General features: G+C 46.3%; 1 protein-coding gene across 2 annotated transcripts in view; it reads left to right on the top strand.

Annotated features, from left to right (window-relative positions):
* dennd2b (DENN domain containing 2B) overlaps positions 1–14,604 on the top strand; it is a 44,808-nt gene that overhangs the window by 6,504 nt on the left and 23,700 nt on the right. For both annotated transcript variants that reach the window (XM_067248762.1, XM_067248761.1), the window contains exons 2-3: positions 7,210–7,308; positions 12,342–13,649. In XM_067248762.1, coding sequence (XP_067104863.1) covers positions 7,235–7,308; positions 12,342–13,649 — 1,382 coding nt within the window. In that variant the 5' untranslated portion in view covers positions 7,210–7,234. The remainder of the gene's footprint in view (positions 1–7,209; positions 7,309–12,341; positions 13,650–14,604) is intronic.

The following is a 14,604-nucleotide window of genomic DNA, read 5'->3' on the forward strand; positions in this document are numbered from 1 at the left end:
AGCCTCTCCTGTTGCCTGTGTGAGAGACAGGGCTGACTACTGACGTTAATTACCACCAGAGAGCCATAGATTCAGGTTGAAGGACCCCTCTGAAATCATGCTTGTCAACAGAGATATCTGTCATTTTTGCTCTTCTCAACCTAAACACTACGTGCTTGCTCCATGACGACAAGCAGCATGTAACACGCATCACATGTAAAGTCCGTGTAAAGGGCTTTATAAAAACCATATGATGTTATGTTAGGGTTTGAGTGTCCAGTGCAGGTCCTTGCTTCCTCTTTAACGTATATATTTATATAGTAACTCAATTCCCACTCTTGAACTCTCCTCCTGGCTGAGACACTTCCAAATCTGTACTTGTCTCTGAGAAATGGGTCATCCTGAAGAGGTTCTGAACCCAGCCTGGGTACAGTACAGTTCTACCCATTCAGTCATGTTCTTCATCGGGCTATGACGTCTGGAAAGAGTTGAGAGTCTACAGAGCATTCCGTACCCCGTTCTGGCTTGTTGCCTGTAAGACAGATCCATGGTGGTTTGAAGGCCTTGGAGTCAGCATGCTGATCAGCAGAATCTTCCAGAGAGGTGGAGGAGAGGTGTAGCAGACAAGGGAGGGGAAAATCGGAATTAGAACACTAACTGCTTCTATTTTTGGAGGCCATTGTGTCTGTTGCTTGCTTTTTGATGGGGATGTGGCGGGGTATGGAAATCAGAAGCAGAGGCGGCTCTTCAGGAGATTTTAACAGTGGTTCTGCCTTATGGGAGAAGAATCTGGAATACGTTTTCACAATCCCAGACCATGGAAAAGTGCAGTGTTCACCAAATCAGACTACAGTATCCACCATGTCAGTGAGTGCCAGGTGTTGAGTGTGCACATAGTTGAGTGTAGTCTTTGTTGGATGAAAAAGAAGACCTTATCATTGGACCCAGGTGTTTCTGTCGCGCTCCTGTTCATTCACCCAACCTTTGGATGTGTTGAATGTTGACCTTGATTGACAGGGCAAATATTAGCGCATACCTGTGCATGACGAACAGTTCTATGGGACAGTTGACCTGTTAGTGCAGAGACGCTAGGGACCTCTGACCTGTGGACATTCCACCCTGTGGCTACACACACACACACACATGCACACAGACAACGTTATATGTGAATTTCAGTCACCCGATAAAGGGCTTACTTTTTAACCACATCTGCTTAGATGGGCTGAACACAAAGCTCTTCTCTGTTACATCTTTAAGTGTCTCAGAGACACGTTCCTCATGAATATTAAACTGCTCAAACTCTAGACTGTTCATCACGGTCTGTTTCTTAGATATTGCTTTTCAGATGAGCCACGCTGAGGCTCAGAAGTGTAGAATTTGAATTAGACCTCTTTTCTTTGAACTGCATTTTATAGATCGGAGACTGTTAAATAATCCATATGATCTAATACTCTTAAACAAGCCCAGTTTATGATGTAATTCTATACTGTAAGATACTCTCAGACCAGAGGAAAATTCAGATTTCCTTTAATTGTGATGTTTCTTGCCCAGATGTTGGCCTGTATTCATTTGGTTGAGCTATGAAGTGACAGTTATGAGCTGTTAGTTTTAGGGCTGGCATTCAGGGCATGTCGACAGTAAGTGAAGACGCTGGAACATGAGTGAGCTAACTTTGCTGGCAAGAGACTGAGTGAAAGGGTTTATAATAACACCTATAGGAATGAGACGGTTTGAATAAAGTAGACCCAGATGCAAGCCAAGTTTTGCACTGGTAAACAGAAGCCTATGTCTTCAGCATTTTGTTAAGTGACTGGTTTCACTAGAAGAGAGGTATCAAATAACGATTACAAGATTACACTCGACATGGGATTGTTTCCTCAGAACCAATGAGGAACATTAGCATGACTGGCCAATCCTGTTCTAGGTTGGGTAGGTCACAGGTAGTAAAATGAACATTATTAAGGAGCGAATGTTATTGGGTGTGCTCAAGCCTTCGGCGAGAGCACAACCTTTGTTCTCTCACATATATATTATTATTATTTTTTTTATTTCTTTTTGCCCCCCTAAAACTCAGTCAATATTTGGCCTACATAGACAACGTAGGTGTCAAAAGTTTCGTCTTGGTAGCGATTGAGTTGCTTCTATTGGAATTTACGTTCCGTTGCATGGTTTAAGCGTAAGTTAAGTTTTTGTGGCGAAAAGTGAAGCTAACGGTGGCTAATTTGCTAGCCACAGTCACTGACGTTACTAACGTCACTGCGTCACTAACGTCACAAAAAACACGCGTGACTACCTTTGCCAGAACATTCGTTTAGCATCTGTTAACTTGGGGGATAGCTAAGCTAACTATAGCTTTACTGCAAGGCAGCTGCAGAAACGCCACAAGAGAAGAGGCCAGGGTGATAACTATTTACTCATTTTACTTTGTGATATGACACACAATTGTGATGTGTAATGTACAATATAAGCTGATATTATTAAGGAAGTACATCTACTTTCGGAAACAGTAGTCTACTATTTCACTGAAGTATTAGCATCATGACGTTAGCCTGTGTTGCCCGGGCAACACATACTACAGTGGTCTATGATGTAGCGTTATCTGTTTTCAATCGTTAAAATAAACATTCCTCACATATACATTTTCGTTGTAGGATTTATTATGACATTAGAAAACGATTTGTTGGTGAAATTACCATTACCTGTGGTTTCAAACCAGTGTAGCTCACTGCAACGCTGTAGCTTACGCGAGACACACTACAAAAACATCTAGCTACAGTACACAGCTGTTTAGGAAGTCAAACGGCGACAGAAAATGTTCGGCACTCCCCTTACTTAAATCAAAAGTCTATCTAACTACTAACCTGAACTTCATTGCCACAGCCTAAACTTTGTCAATCTGTTCATGAAAATAATTAATTTCAGCCTAAACCGTACAACGGAACGTTAAATCGAATTCAACCAACGCAATCGCTACCAAGACGAACACAGCAGTAGTCTAGTACTGTACTGTAGTAGTACAATTTACCGGGGCAGCTTCTCCACACAGGGCTATATCGCATTTTGCGTTGTTACTGACAATGATCGCTACCAGTGAGCTTTTTATGAATGAGCGATTTTCCACTAAATAAATGTCAAGCTTATTTACGTTTTTGGGGGCATATTTTCAGTTAGCAGATGGTACTGTTTGAATCGCGATTCTATCTTCTGCCGGTAAAGTCGTAGAATAATCTTCAAAGGGGGTTCTTTATTAATGAATGAATGCAATATGAGTAGGCTAAATGCCTGAAAATATCACGAGAAGGGACAACTTAAAAGGACGTTTAAGTCATAGAGATTAGGTCAATTTTTACACCGGTCTGCCAAATGTATTCGTTTTGATTCAGCCTGTCAGCTGCCTCTTGCAGGGGAAATGAGAAGACATCATATTTCATTCTACACTTCACTCGTATTTTGAGTTGTAAATGAGCAGCAAAAAAAAGATGCTTTTAAATCTATGTAATCTTTATAAATAATAAGTAGGCCCGATGCATTTTTATATAAAATATACAGACCCCTGTGCAACCGACGCAAGCAAGCACACCCTACAATTTCCCCAGAAATTGTATCCTCTCTAGTTCTCTATTGATTTCTCCACTGAGTAATCTGACCTGGGCCCCAGTGTCCTGTTCACCAGAATGTGTATTAGCACCAGTCAGGCAGGGTCGGAGTTTAGCCCAAGGTCACTTCCGGCACCAGACCCCTTGCTGAGGGGCAGAGAGGGTATAAATCCTGACTGCTGTCAGCCGTGTAGACTCAGCATGACTGGACTAGAATCCAGAGGTGGGAGGCCATCCCAGGGAGAAGAGAACTGTTAGCTTCCTTCTGTCATAATCCTACAGAGATCGACTCAGTGTCAAGTAAATAGTTGGCGCGAGGGTTAAGTCAATAGCCAAATTTGGCATCAATATCTGACAGGTGCATTCCATCATGAATGAAACGTTGAAACACAAAGAAAGCGGATTTCTCAAAAATTGCTCAGATCTATAATAGTTGCCAGTGTCTTACTGTGTCCAAAGTAGTTCTTTGAGAATGACATATTCTCCCTGGGCTTGCCTGCCTTCACTTGCACCAGTGATTATTAACTGTATTTAACCATCAGGAGATATCAGTCAGGACCTGACAGGAATGATTCTTCTCAGCCATAAGCTGTATACAATAGATTAGGAAGAATACCTAGATTTGATAGATAGCTTCCCTCTACTTGTGACATCCCAGGAGGGTAAGGCTGGTTTGATATACTTCAAAGGTAGGTCAGAGTGTGCTCAGTCGGTTGTTTACAGCTTGTTGTTCTGCGTTAGGAGATGGGATCAGTGGTCAGGAAGTCAGCTGGCTAACGCCGTCAGTGAGTTCTCTGACCTATTTCTCCCTGTTCTTCTATTTGAATTTGATTGTCATTTGAAACGTGTAAGTCGCCGCAGATGTGTGGTAGCCCAAATTCACTAGAAACGTGGATTGAGAAGGAGAAAGCTGCTCCCTCAAAGGCCAAACCGCAATGTTTAGCCTGGGTCGAACCGTATGGAACACTGTCTGTGGAGTGTACCAACGTTCCTTATCAGCTGTGCTCGTGTCACCCTGGACCTGGGTGCAAGGCTGTTTGGGGCAGAACAAGCTGAAACGTGACTTGTGTTGCACAAGGGGTTCTGTTACGTCATGTAGACTTTCCTCCTGTCACTTGTCATGGCACATTTTGTCATGTACAGGATTTGTTAGGAATGGCTACACTTGGAAGCTGTATTGATTAGAATTTATATGAAGCAAGATCGAGTTTGCCTTTAATCTCTCTGTACATTCCCTGTAGAAAAACATTGGGGCCAGCAGTGAAGCACCGTACTGTTTCACTGTTAATTGGTGTGGTGACCTTGATGACTTATCTGAATTATTTTCTTAAGAATGCTGTATTTGCTTCCCAGATGTTACAATTGAAAATGATTTAATAGCCAGTATGTTTTTAAGCACAGAGTATAGTATTTATACAGCTGTGTATCTTTCAGCAAGTCCATGAAAATATTCAGCCTCACTGGCAAAAACGGTCTCTCCACTGAATATTTCATCTAGCTGGAACAGGTATTACACAGAAATAGCAATATTTTCAGACATCTTATATCCTGTCCAAAAGTCCTCTAATATTTCATGTGCTTTCATGTTCTACTTTTCTTTTAAGAAACACCCATTAAAGTAGATAATGACTTTTATGAATACAGGCGTGAGTAATAGGTGTAACACCAAGTATGCCTTTGGGTCCTTATTTCTCTCTGTGTAAGAATTAATACACTGTATGAAATTCAACATCAACTTTGCTGCAAACCCTGGGCACATTTAGTAAAGTGGTACCTTTCTCGACACTGACGACAACTGACAGCACAAGAACAACAAGAGCAGTTCTTAGGATCACTCAGGCACAAGGCACTCCCTTTCCCTACGCCAGACCAAAATGAAGATATATGCCCTGTCCTCTAGCTCTGGGTCCAGTGAAACAGGAAATAGCTGACAGCAGGAATGCCATCTCTCCCCTCATCTGTCTCTATAGGGCTCCGCTCCGCCACTGGCCGGCCCGCTCACTCGTACAACAACTTCCTGTAAACAAGAGGCTTCTGAGGGAAACCTGGCTGAGCGCTCTCCCATCCACCACCCCTGATCTCCCAGTGCTCTCCCCCGACCTCCCCTCAAGCCATAACAGGCGCTGTGAATAGAACCAAGGAGAGGGAGTCCGTGGATTTGTTTAAAGAACCGAGGCTGTATTTATTTGACGCTTTCTGGGTGACGATGAGAATGGCCTCTGGTTCGAAGGGAGGAAATGGTTAAGAATGGGGCTGCGCGGTCTTAAGCATCCAGGAAGTGTGTAGGGTGAGGAAGAGGTTAAATTATAGGGTGTTCCTGCTGGCGTTGGACCTCTGAGCTTGCATAATATGCAGTCTTGCAAGGAGGAGAAGCTGTGAACTACAATAAGCGACTAATTTTGAACATTCCCTGCTACATGTTTATTACAACATTAAATATCTTGTGGTGAGCAAAAAATCCTTGATCACATTTGACTCATTAGGCAGAGACATGATTGAATCTGATGTTGACTAAAGGGAGTTTCTTAGCCCGTGTGAGAATATGTGCCTTGTGTTTAGCGTCCTGGCCCCTTCATGACAGAAACCACCACTCTCCTACGCAGCTTATAAAACTAATATCAGCAACGAAAACACTGGACTTTTCCCCCAGCTCCTCTAGGTGAACACGTTCATGGGAAAAAGCAATCACCATTTAATGAGCCAAGAGAGCAACTTAAGTCTGTTAATCTTGGCTGCTCCCCTCAAACAAAGAATGATACAAACACAGACACTTTTGTGGACATACACACATGTACACACACATGCAGACACACACACACACGTACACACGTACGCAGACACACTGCTTTGATGGTTTGAGAGTCTTCTCGGTTAAATTTGGCTCATCTCTTCTGTTTACAAAAATACCATCTACAACTTGTTCTGTCATTTATATAAATCCACCTTTTTCACATGCGTATCCACTCCGAATTTATGGGGTAACAACAGACTGAGATTGAATAGTTCTTTTAAACAAGAACCCGGAAACCTCTCCAATTGGCAAGAAGATTTCAGAAATATTCCGCTGTTTCTGTGGTAACCAAAGGATTTAGTCCTCTGTTTTCAGACATCAGGGCCCATTTTAGCTCTGAGCCGTGACCTCATGATTACCGCGTTTCCATTCATCTGTGTGAGAGGAGCGAGGTGGTGGAGTAGAGTCTGGAGGACACAGCCTTAGTCCAACTACAGTCCTGTCTGTCCCAACTGTTGTTTGCTGTGTTTACTCACACAGTTAGGAATCCAGTGAAGTCATGGATCTGATATCTGTATGGCATTCCCATGGTAGGGAATAAGGTCCATATTTGTCATGGTTTTGGCCAAAATATGCACTGAGCGTATTGACCTACTTTGTTCACGGTCTAATTCAAGTATGCGTATTTTAAGTCATGCTTCGTTTACGAGAACTATTTTCCCATTAGTAGATATTCATGACTTACTGTCCATTGTTCCCCATGTATTTCAGGCTGTCACAGGTGACCTGTCCCATTCTCTTCTCCTCAGATGCACTCTACAAGACTGAATGGCTGGTCTTGTTGTGCTAGTGCTTCATATCTCTGGTGTTTAATGCCCTTCTGTCTGCCTGTCTGCCCTTCAGATGAGCGGGCAGTCTGAGAGAGACGATGACTGCCAACAAGAGTGCCAAGGCTGCACCACGATCAGGAGTCTGTAAAGTACCTCGCGACATCCCAGAGAGGTCAGTAACACCGGCAACACCAGTAACATCAGTAACATTATCCCAGAGAGGTCAGTAACACCAGTAACACCAGTATCATCAGTAACATTATCCCAGAGAGGTCAGTAACACCGGCAACACCAGTAACACCAGTAACATTCTCCCAGAGGGGTCAGTAACACCAGTAACACCAGTAACACAAGTAACATCAGTAACATTATCCCAGAGAGGTCAGTAACACCAGTAACACCAGTAACATCAGTAATATTATCCCAGAGAGGTCAGTAACAGCAGTAACACCAGTAACATCAGTAACATTATCCCAGAGAGGTCAGTAACATCTGTAACATTATTCCAGAGAGGTCAGTAACAGCAGTAACACCAGTAACATCAGTAACATTATCCCAGAGAGGTCAGTAACATCTGTAACATTATCCCAGAGAGGTCAGTAACAGCAGTAACACCAGTAACAGCAGTAACATTATCCCAGAGAGGTCAGTAACAGCAGTAACATTATCCCAGAGAGGTCAGTAACAGCAGTAACATTATCCCAGAGAGGTCAGTAACAGCAGTAACACCAGTAACATCTGTAACATTATCCCAGAGAGGTCAGTAACATGATCCCAGAGAGGTCAGTAACATCAGTAACATCATCTGACTGGGGAGAGAGACGGAGAACTGACAGGAACGCTGCCAACATCCTCTATGAGGTCATTTCCCAGCACAGGTGCTTATGTGCTCAGTTGCACCAGTTTGGATTTTCCTTCAGGTTATTCTTGTAAGCTGCCTGACTGATAAACCAAACAACTCATTTAAATCCAGCATCCTAACCCTGCAAATGATCAAACCACAGCTATTATTCATGCAATGTTCCTTTGTAATATACACAGGCTGCTGTTTTCGGTCTCATTTCCTTCAGTCTTCCAGTAAAGCAGAGTTTCTGTGTTGTGTTAAGCACACTTCTGGAATAAGGCCCCCTTTCAGCTATAAACTCTTGTCTCCTTAAAGTGTGGATTGTTTGAGTGAACATGGTGAGAGCTTACATATTCCTGCCGGAGGAGAGAAGCAAATAAGCTCTGATAATGAGATTGCTGGCTACGGTCGTCTCGGCTTGCATGTCATATCTTTCATCCCGTACGGCACTACTCGTGCGCACTGTACGAGCGTGTCCACAGACTTGTCCTCAAGCTCCATCCAGCGTGAGAACAGGCTCGTAAAGGATTTCAGATGTGAAGTGGAAGATTTAGACTTCCATGGTTGCAATCCATTACCATTCAGCGTTTCGTCTTCGAGTGTTGAATGTACGGTATTAGGAAGTTCACTTTCCCTGTGGAACATGTACTGAATGTAAAACTTGGCTGTATGTGTGCGTGTGTTTTGGTTGGATCCCCTAAGTGATAAGAATGAGCATGGCTGCCAGTTGGAAACTAGCTAAGCTGCTGGCTGGCACTGTATTGTGCACTGGCCCGCTGAGAGCACCATTGCTGGTGAGGAGTTGGAGGAGTTGGAACATGACCACCTCTGACAGCTATTTGTTTAGGAGAAAACCATTCTGTGCCGAGTCCTGCAGAGTCGTGCCACCTCACCTTGTCTGGGGTGTTCATAGCTGGCCCTGCCCTCCTGCAGAGAACATTCTGAGGTGACGAAGGGGAGAGGTTGGTTTCACCTGACCTAAGACCAATCTGACACTTCACATCTATTGCTCATCTGACAGTTTCACTACGTGAACGAAACTGCGCTCACTTGAATACATCCTCATTTACTCGGGACAAAACTCCAAACAACGAATGTGAATTCAAATGTAGTAACCGGGATCTACATAAAGATCTGTAATCTATGCATGAACAGACAACCATGTGTTAAACCCTTCCCTATCCTCCCACCAGTCCTGCTATGCTACACAGAGTTGAAAAAATAAATAGGCAGCAAATCACTCTCATTCCTTGGCAGGAAAAATGCTGAGGAGACCATTTCTCATGAGATTCAGGAGGGGTGAAGGGCTTGTGATGGACACTTCTTTTAATAGAAAAGATAATCGTTGAGAAAACAAATGAAGTCACTGGAAAAGCTGGATATAAATCTACAAAAAGGTCAAAGCAAATGGAATAAAACTCATTTACGAGAGAGAAAGAGAAGCGAGACCATTATGAACTTGGGGAGGGGGAAGTCAATTTTTATGCGTTCTCTTTTCAAAAAATCTATCAATTTATTTGCCTTACTGGCCTCCCTCCTGAATTGGCGTGGTCCTGAAACAGGAAGTGGCTTGTGGTTGATGTGCCCTGGAAGAGCGATGGACTCCAGGAGCCAGAAGTCAGCAGCTAACCCACCACTGGCACCCTGCTCTATCCATGTGTGGCCGGCCCAGCTGAGCCTGTCCAGTGCCAGGCCGGGCGTGTTTTCTCTGGGCCCGTCCTGACCACCACAACACTCTCACAGACCCAGACACCAGCGCCACCAGGCAGGAATGACCAAAGAATTCTGCTCTCAATGTTTTCCTTTTGTGTGGGAGTCATTCCAGCCAAGTCGGACCAAGAGGAATCTTTCTGAAACTTGCTCTATTTTGTCACGGCTGATTGAATTTACATTTGGGTATAATAGTGTGATGGGTGCATAGGGGGTATTCCAACTGATATATGACACAATTCCAAACAAATCAGCAGCGATATTACACTGAGTTAGTCACTGGGGTGGTATAGGCCGTATCACAGTGTGTAAAGGCTGTTTGTACGTCAACCGAGAACCTTGCTTGAATTTATGGTGTACATTGTCAGCTGCACTGTGTTTAGTTAAGTTTGATTCATGGGCCCCTCCGTATGCCATTTCCCTCTGCAGAGCAGTGGCTTTAAGAAAAGAACTCCTCCTGCACTGAAGGCTTATTGTGAAGAGTAATGCCATCAAAATGAAATGGTGAATTTGTGTGATTATGCATGCTGTTATGATAGATACCATATGATACCGTAGAGCGTTTTGAAACTATGGGACTAAAAACCCATCTCTGTGCACATGCACTCTCCCTATTAGGCCATATTGCATATTTAGCAGACTATACTGCACTTTTTCATTTGAGACATTTGGTAATTGGATCTCCCAAACCCCACAGCGGTGCTGGGCTGCTGTACGATGATGTATGCAGGTCGAAGGTTGTGAATGAACCTCGTCTCTGAAGCAGGCCTAATGAGAATCATGTCTAACTAGGACCTCATTTTTCTCACTGTCAGCAGTCCAAACCAAGCTTCCTTAGCCAGGTTCTCTCTCCTCCTCCTCAATGGAGCTAGCAACCAGGAATTCACAAAAGGAAAAGCCACCCGGGCTGTTTTTTCTATTCCCTCAGAGCACAGCTGGAGTGGTTCTCAGCAGCAGAACTGGTTCGTATAAACCCCTTAAGGACTGATAACTAACTGTTGATTGATGGGTTGGATTCGTCGGTCACATTCCACTGTTGGGTTGACTTCGTTCATGACTCTTCCTGTGACAGCCAATGACATCGTGTCTCCAATTTTGTTGACATAGCGGAATCAAAGTGTGTTTAGTTTAGTATACCTAACTATCGACTTTTCCTCTCAAGCCACTGGCACGGTTAATGGAAAGTTAAATGGGAAGCTTCTTGACTTACAGAAGGTGAGTATAGGTCCGGTGACTACCGTGGTGACTATACGGCATGAAGCGTTTTGATTGCTCAACACAATCATTCCGAATTTGAATCCATGACCGAGGAACGATTACTATCTGCTGGCTAAAACTCGGCTGCATACGTCATATATGACATGCTCCCCATAACAGACGGTGTCTGTGTGAGCTGAGGCCTGGAGGTGTTGGGTGTGTATCAGAGCAGTAGGACAGAAGTCATACCCACCACAGCGCTGCTGGCCTCGGCCTCCAGGTTCCCAGGTGCAGCCTGTCCGTAGGTCCTCCCTCCCTCCCTCTCGCTCTCCTTTCCTCTCTCGTGTGAAAAGAAGGCAGGGCAGGGCAGGGAGGTGCTAAGAGATCTGTCCCAACCTGCATCCCTGGATCACAGCCCCGTCTCAGCCCCCTCCCTCCCTCCCTCCCTCCTCCCAGCTCTCACTTGTTATTCTAACCATCGCTGTGACATCAGATCCCCGACGCTGGGCTTTCGCAAGCGTTGGCAGCAAATCTGAGAACCGAGCCCTGAGACTCCGTCAGGACTGCAGAGTCAGAGGGAGGATGAGGAGGAACAGTCTCTTTCTGGATGAAGCTCTCGATGAGGTCAACGGAGTGCTGATTCACATGGTTCAGCCGACAGCAGTTACGCTTCCTGTGTGTGTGTGCGTGTGTCTGAGCGTGTGCGTGAGAGGTGAACAATGGGCTAGTCAGTGATGAGCCAGGGACAGGCTTGAGCTCTGTGGATCTGTGAGGAGCAGACAAGGGAAGAACAGGAAAAAATCACTGCAGCTACCTTGAACTTCTGAGGGCGACAGATACTGCCGGCCTGGAGGTAAGGTTTGTGTGGTTGTGGCTTCTCATGTCTTTGTGTGTGGGGTCCGTATAAATTCGACCCAAATCATTTTAATTATGTGGAAAAATCCACACACGCATTTTTGACTGTCGATCAGTATTTGCTTTGGCTTTCATACGGAACCCATACTGCCAAAGTTATGTCAAATTGCTGGGTGCTTTCCATTGGGTATTAGACATGAGTGGTCAACGTTTTCATGTTGCCTATTATCTTAGAAAGAAACGAAGGCTTTGTAGATTTCCCCCTGCTTCTCTTTCTCCTCTGAGAAGTGTTTTGCTCTGTTGCCTTGTGAGATTAAACATGATTGATTTCCCCCTGGCAGGCCCGACACACCTGAGGTAACTAGTGGTATTCCACACTTAGTTTCTCTCGATGTGAAGTCAGCAGGGTTCAGTGGAATTCTAGGAAGCCCTTAAAGCTATCTCTTTCAAGCTGTTTAATGGTCTGAAGGAGGCTATTTCTTCGTTTGGTACTTGGGAACAAATAAGGGAACGTTATCAGGTGGAGGGACTTTTTCTAACACCCCGTCTCCCTCCCTCCTTCCCCCCTCCTCTCCCCTCCGCCTCTTATCTCGTTGCAGGTGCCAGTCTGCGTCGCCTCCTCCCATCCTCTCGGCCACCCAGGGGCAGCACCGCTCCCCACTTAGCGACGGCGAGGACTCCGGGAAACAGAGCAGATACGTGAGGACCGACGGCCGGCTGCTGGGGAAGGCCAGCTGGGGCATCAAGGCCGGCAGCCTGCGCAGCGGCGCCTCCCTGTCCACCGCCTGGGACGCCCACAACCGCCTCGCTAAGTCCAAGAGCATCAGCTGCCTGGACAACAAGCTCTCCATCTACAAGCCCTCAGGCCCAGCCGCCCCTGTGGTTGGCCTGGAGGAGCAGGGGGACGAGGCCCAGAACGACACCCAGAAACAGGAGCGGCTCCCCGGGGGGGATGGACTGAGCGACCGGCCCCTGAGCTGGAGCACCCTCTCTCTGGGACCGTCGACCAACCACGGCCACAAGCGCAGCCTCTCTCTCAGCCGCCCGGCCCCAGGCGCCTCCTCGGCCACCATACGGAAGAAGATCTCGGAATGGGAGTGCAGGAGGGTGGCTCTGCCTAGGATGAGCCTGTGTCTGGAGAAGAGGCCCGGGAACGAGCGCGTCGGCGGCAGCGAGGGCTGCCCCAGCCTGCTGTCCTCACCCTGCAGCGAGAAAACCTTCGACTTCAAGGGGGTCCGGAGGATGAGCACGGCCTTCTCCGAGTGCTCCTACCCCGAGACGGAGGAAGAAGAGGCTGCCTCGGACAGGGAGGGTCTGGGCCGCTTCCAGAAGAGGATAGGCAAGAAAGAACCTTCTGGAATATTTCTGCGCTCCCTCTCCGCCCGCAAGGATACATCTGCCGTCCTCAACAGGATACAGAAGATCGAGCAAGCCCTGAAGGAGAGCCCCGGCCCGGCTCCTCCTCAGTATCTCAATAACTGCTACGCGCCCGACAAGGCCAGACAGAAGTCTTTCACCATAGGCGGGATTGACGACCTAGACAGCGCGTGCACCAGCAAGCGCAGCAGTATCTGCTCGGTGGCCACAGAGCCGGATGCGCCCCCCCCCTCCTCCTCCGACAAGCTCTCCAAACTGAGACAGAGGTTCAGCGTGAGCTCGACCCGCTCAGAGAGCCCGGACCCCCCCGCGCCGCTGACCCCGGGGGGCACGCCCGTCAACCCCCTGCCCAAACCCAAACGCACCTTCGAGTACGACGCCAACCGGAACCACAAGGGCACGTCGCCGAGCAACGGGCTGCCTGCCGGCGGCGCTTCCGAGTCGCCCCCGCCCCTGCCCTCCACGCCCGCCCCCAGCATGATGAGGGCGCCCAAGACAGACGGGAGCTCACCCAAGAGACTCCAGGAGAGGTGAGAGGAGACGACAGTCGTCACTGTGTGCCAGTTAGCTTCACATGCTAGCTGGGCCGTCCCAAGTATAGACACCCATTGCCTGTCTGTGAAGCTCTCTTCCTTCTCAGACAGTAAAAAACATGTGTGCGCCCCCCCCCCCCCCCCCCAATACCACCCCGCCCCCACACACACACACAAACAAACACACACTGCTCTGCGACCTCCCCCTCATTCAGAATCGTCAGCATTGGAGGATAGGGTGGATTTATGTGGCTGCACAACACAACGTGGGCCCTGCGGTCTCCGCAGGAAAAACACACAGGCATTGAATTTGTTTAGACCCCTTTTGAGAGTTCCACATGGACGGGAAATCATTTATTTGTCTTGGATTTGGGAATGTTTCTAACATGTCCTGAGAATGTTGTTAGGGGTAGGGATCACATGCTAGTTATTTTCTCTTTTGGTGTTCTGGTATATTCAGTTACTGCCTTTTGTCTCTTACTGTAGTCTTGTAGACATTACCTACATCCCAGTTCAGAAAACTAGTGTGATTCCTCTTTTCGCCATGTGATAACAAGCCGAGCTCAACATTCAGTCTGCTGTAAAAAAAAAAATCCTCAATGTTTACCTATATTAGGCGGTAGTATTTTTGGTGTTGTTTGAAGAGTATCACATTGTTGTACTACTATTATTTAAATGTTGTGTTATTCTGTCTTTTCAAATTTAATTTGTCATGAATGTTACCATTCAGACGAAAAAAATTTAACTGGTCAGACTCTTTGCAGATAAATTTTTTCATGTGGGGCAGGTTTTCATTGACCTATGAGGAACTTTAGTGGTTTGGAGCCTCACTCTGGTGATGAGGTCGTTTGTCTGAGACTTGAAAGCCTCAAAGCTGCACACTTAAATGCATCAGCTGAAACCCAACTGTGTCTGACCAAGTCCATGAAAGAATCTGTTCTTGAAGTCAACA

Source organism: Osmerus mordax, chromosome 13 (assembly GCF_038355195.1).
Source record: "Osmerus mordax isolate fOsmMor3 chromosome 13, fOsmMor3.pri, whole genome shotgun sequence".
Classification (NCBI taxonomy): domain Eukaryota; kingdom Metazoa; phylum Chordata; class Actinopteri; order Osmeriformes; family Osmeridae; genus Osmerus; species Osmerus mordax.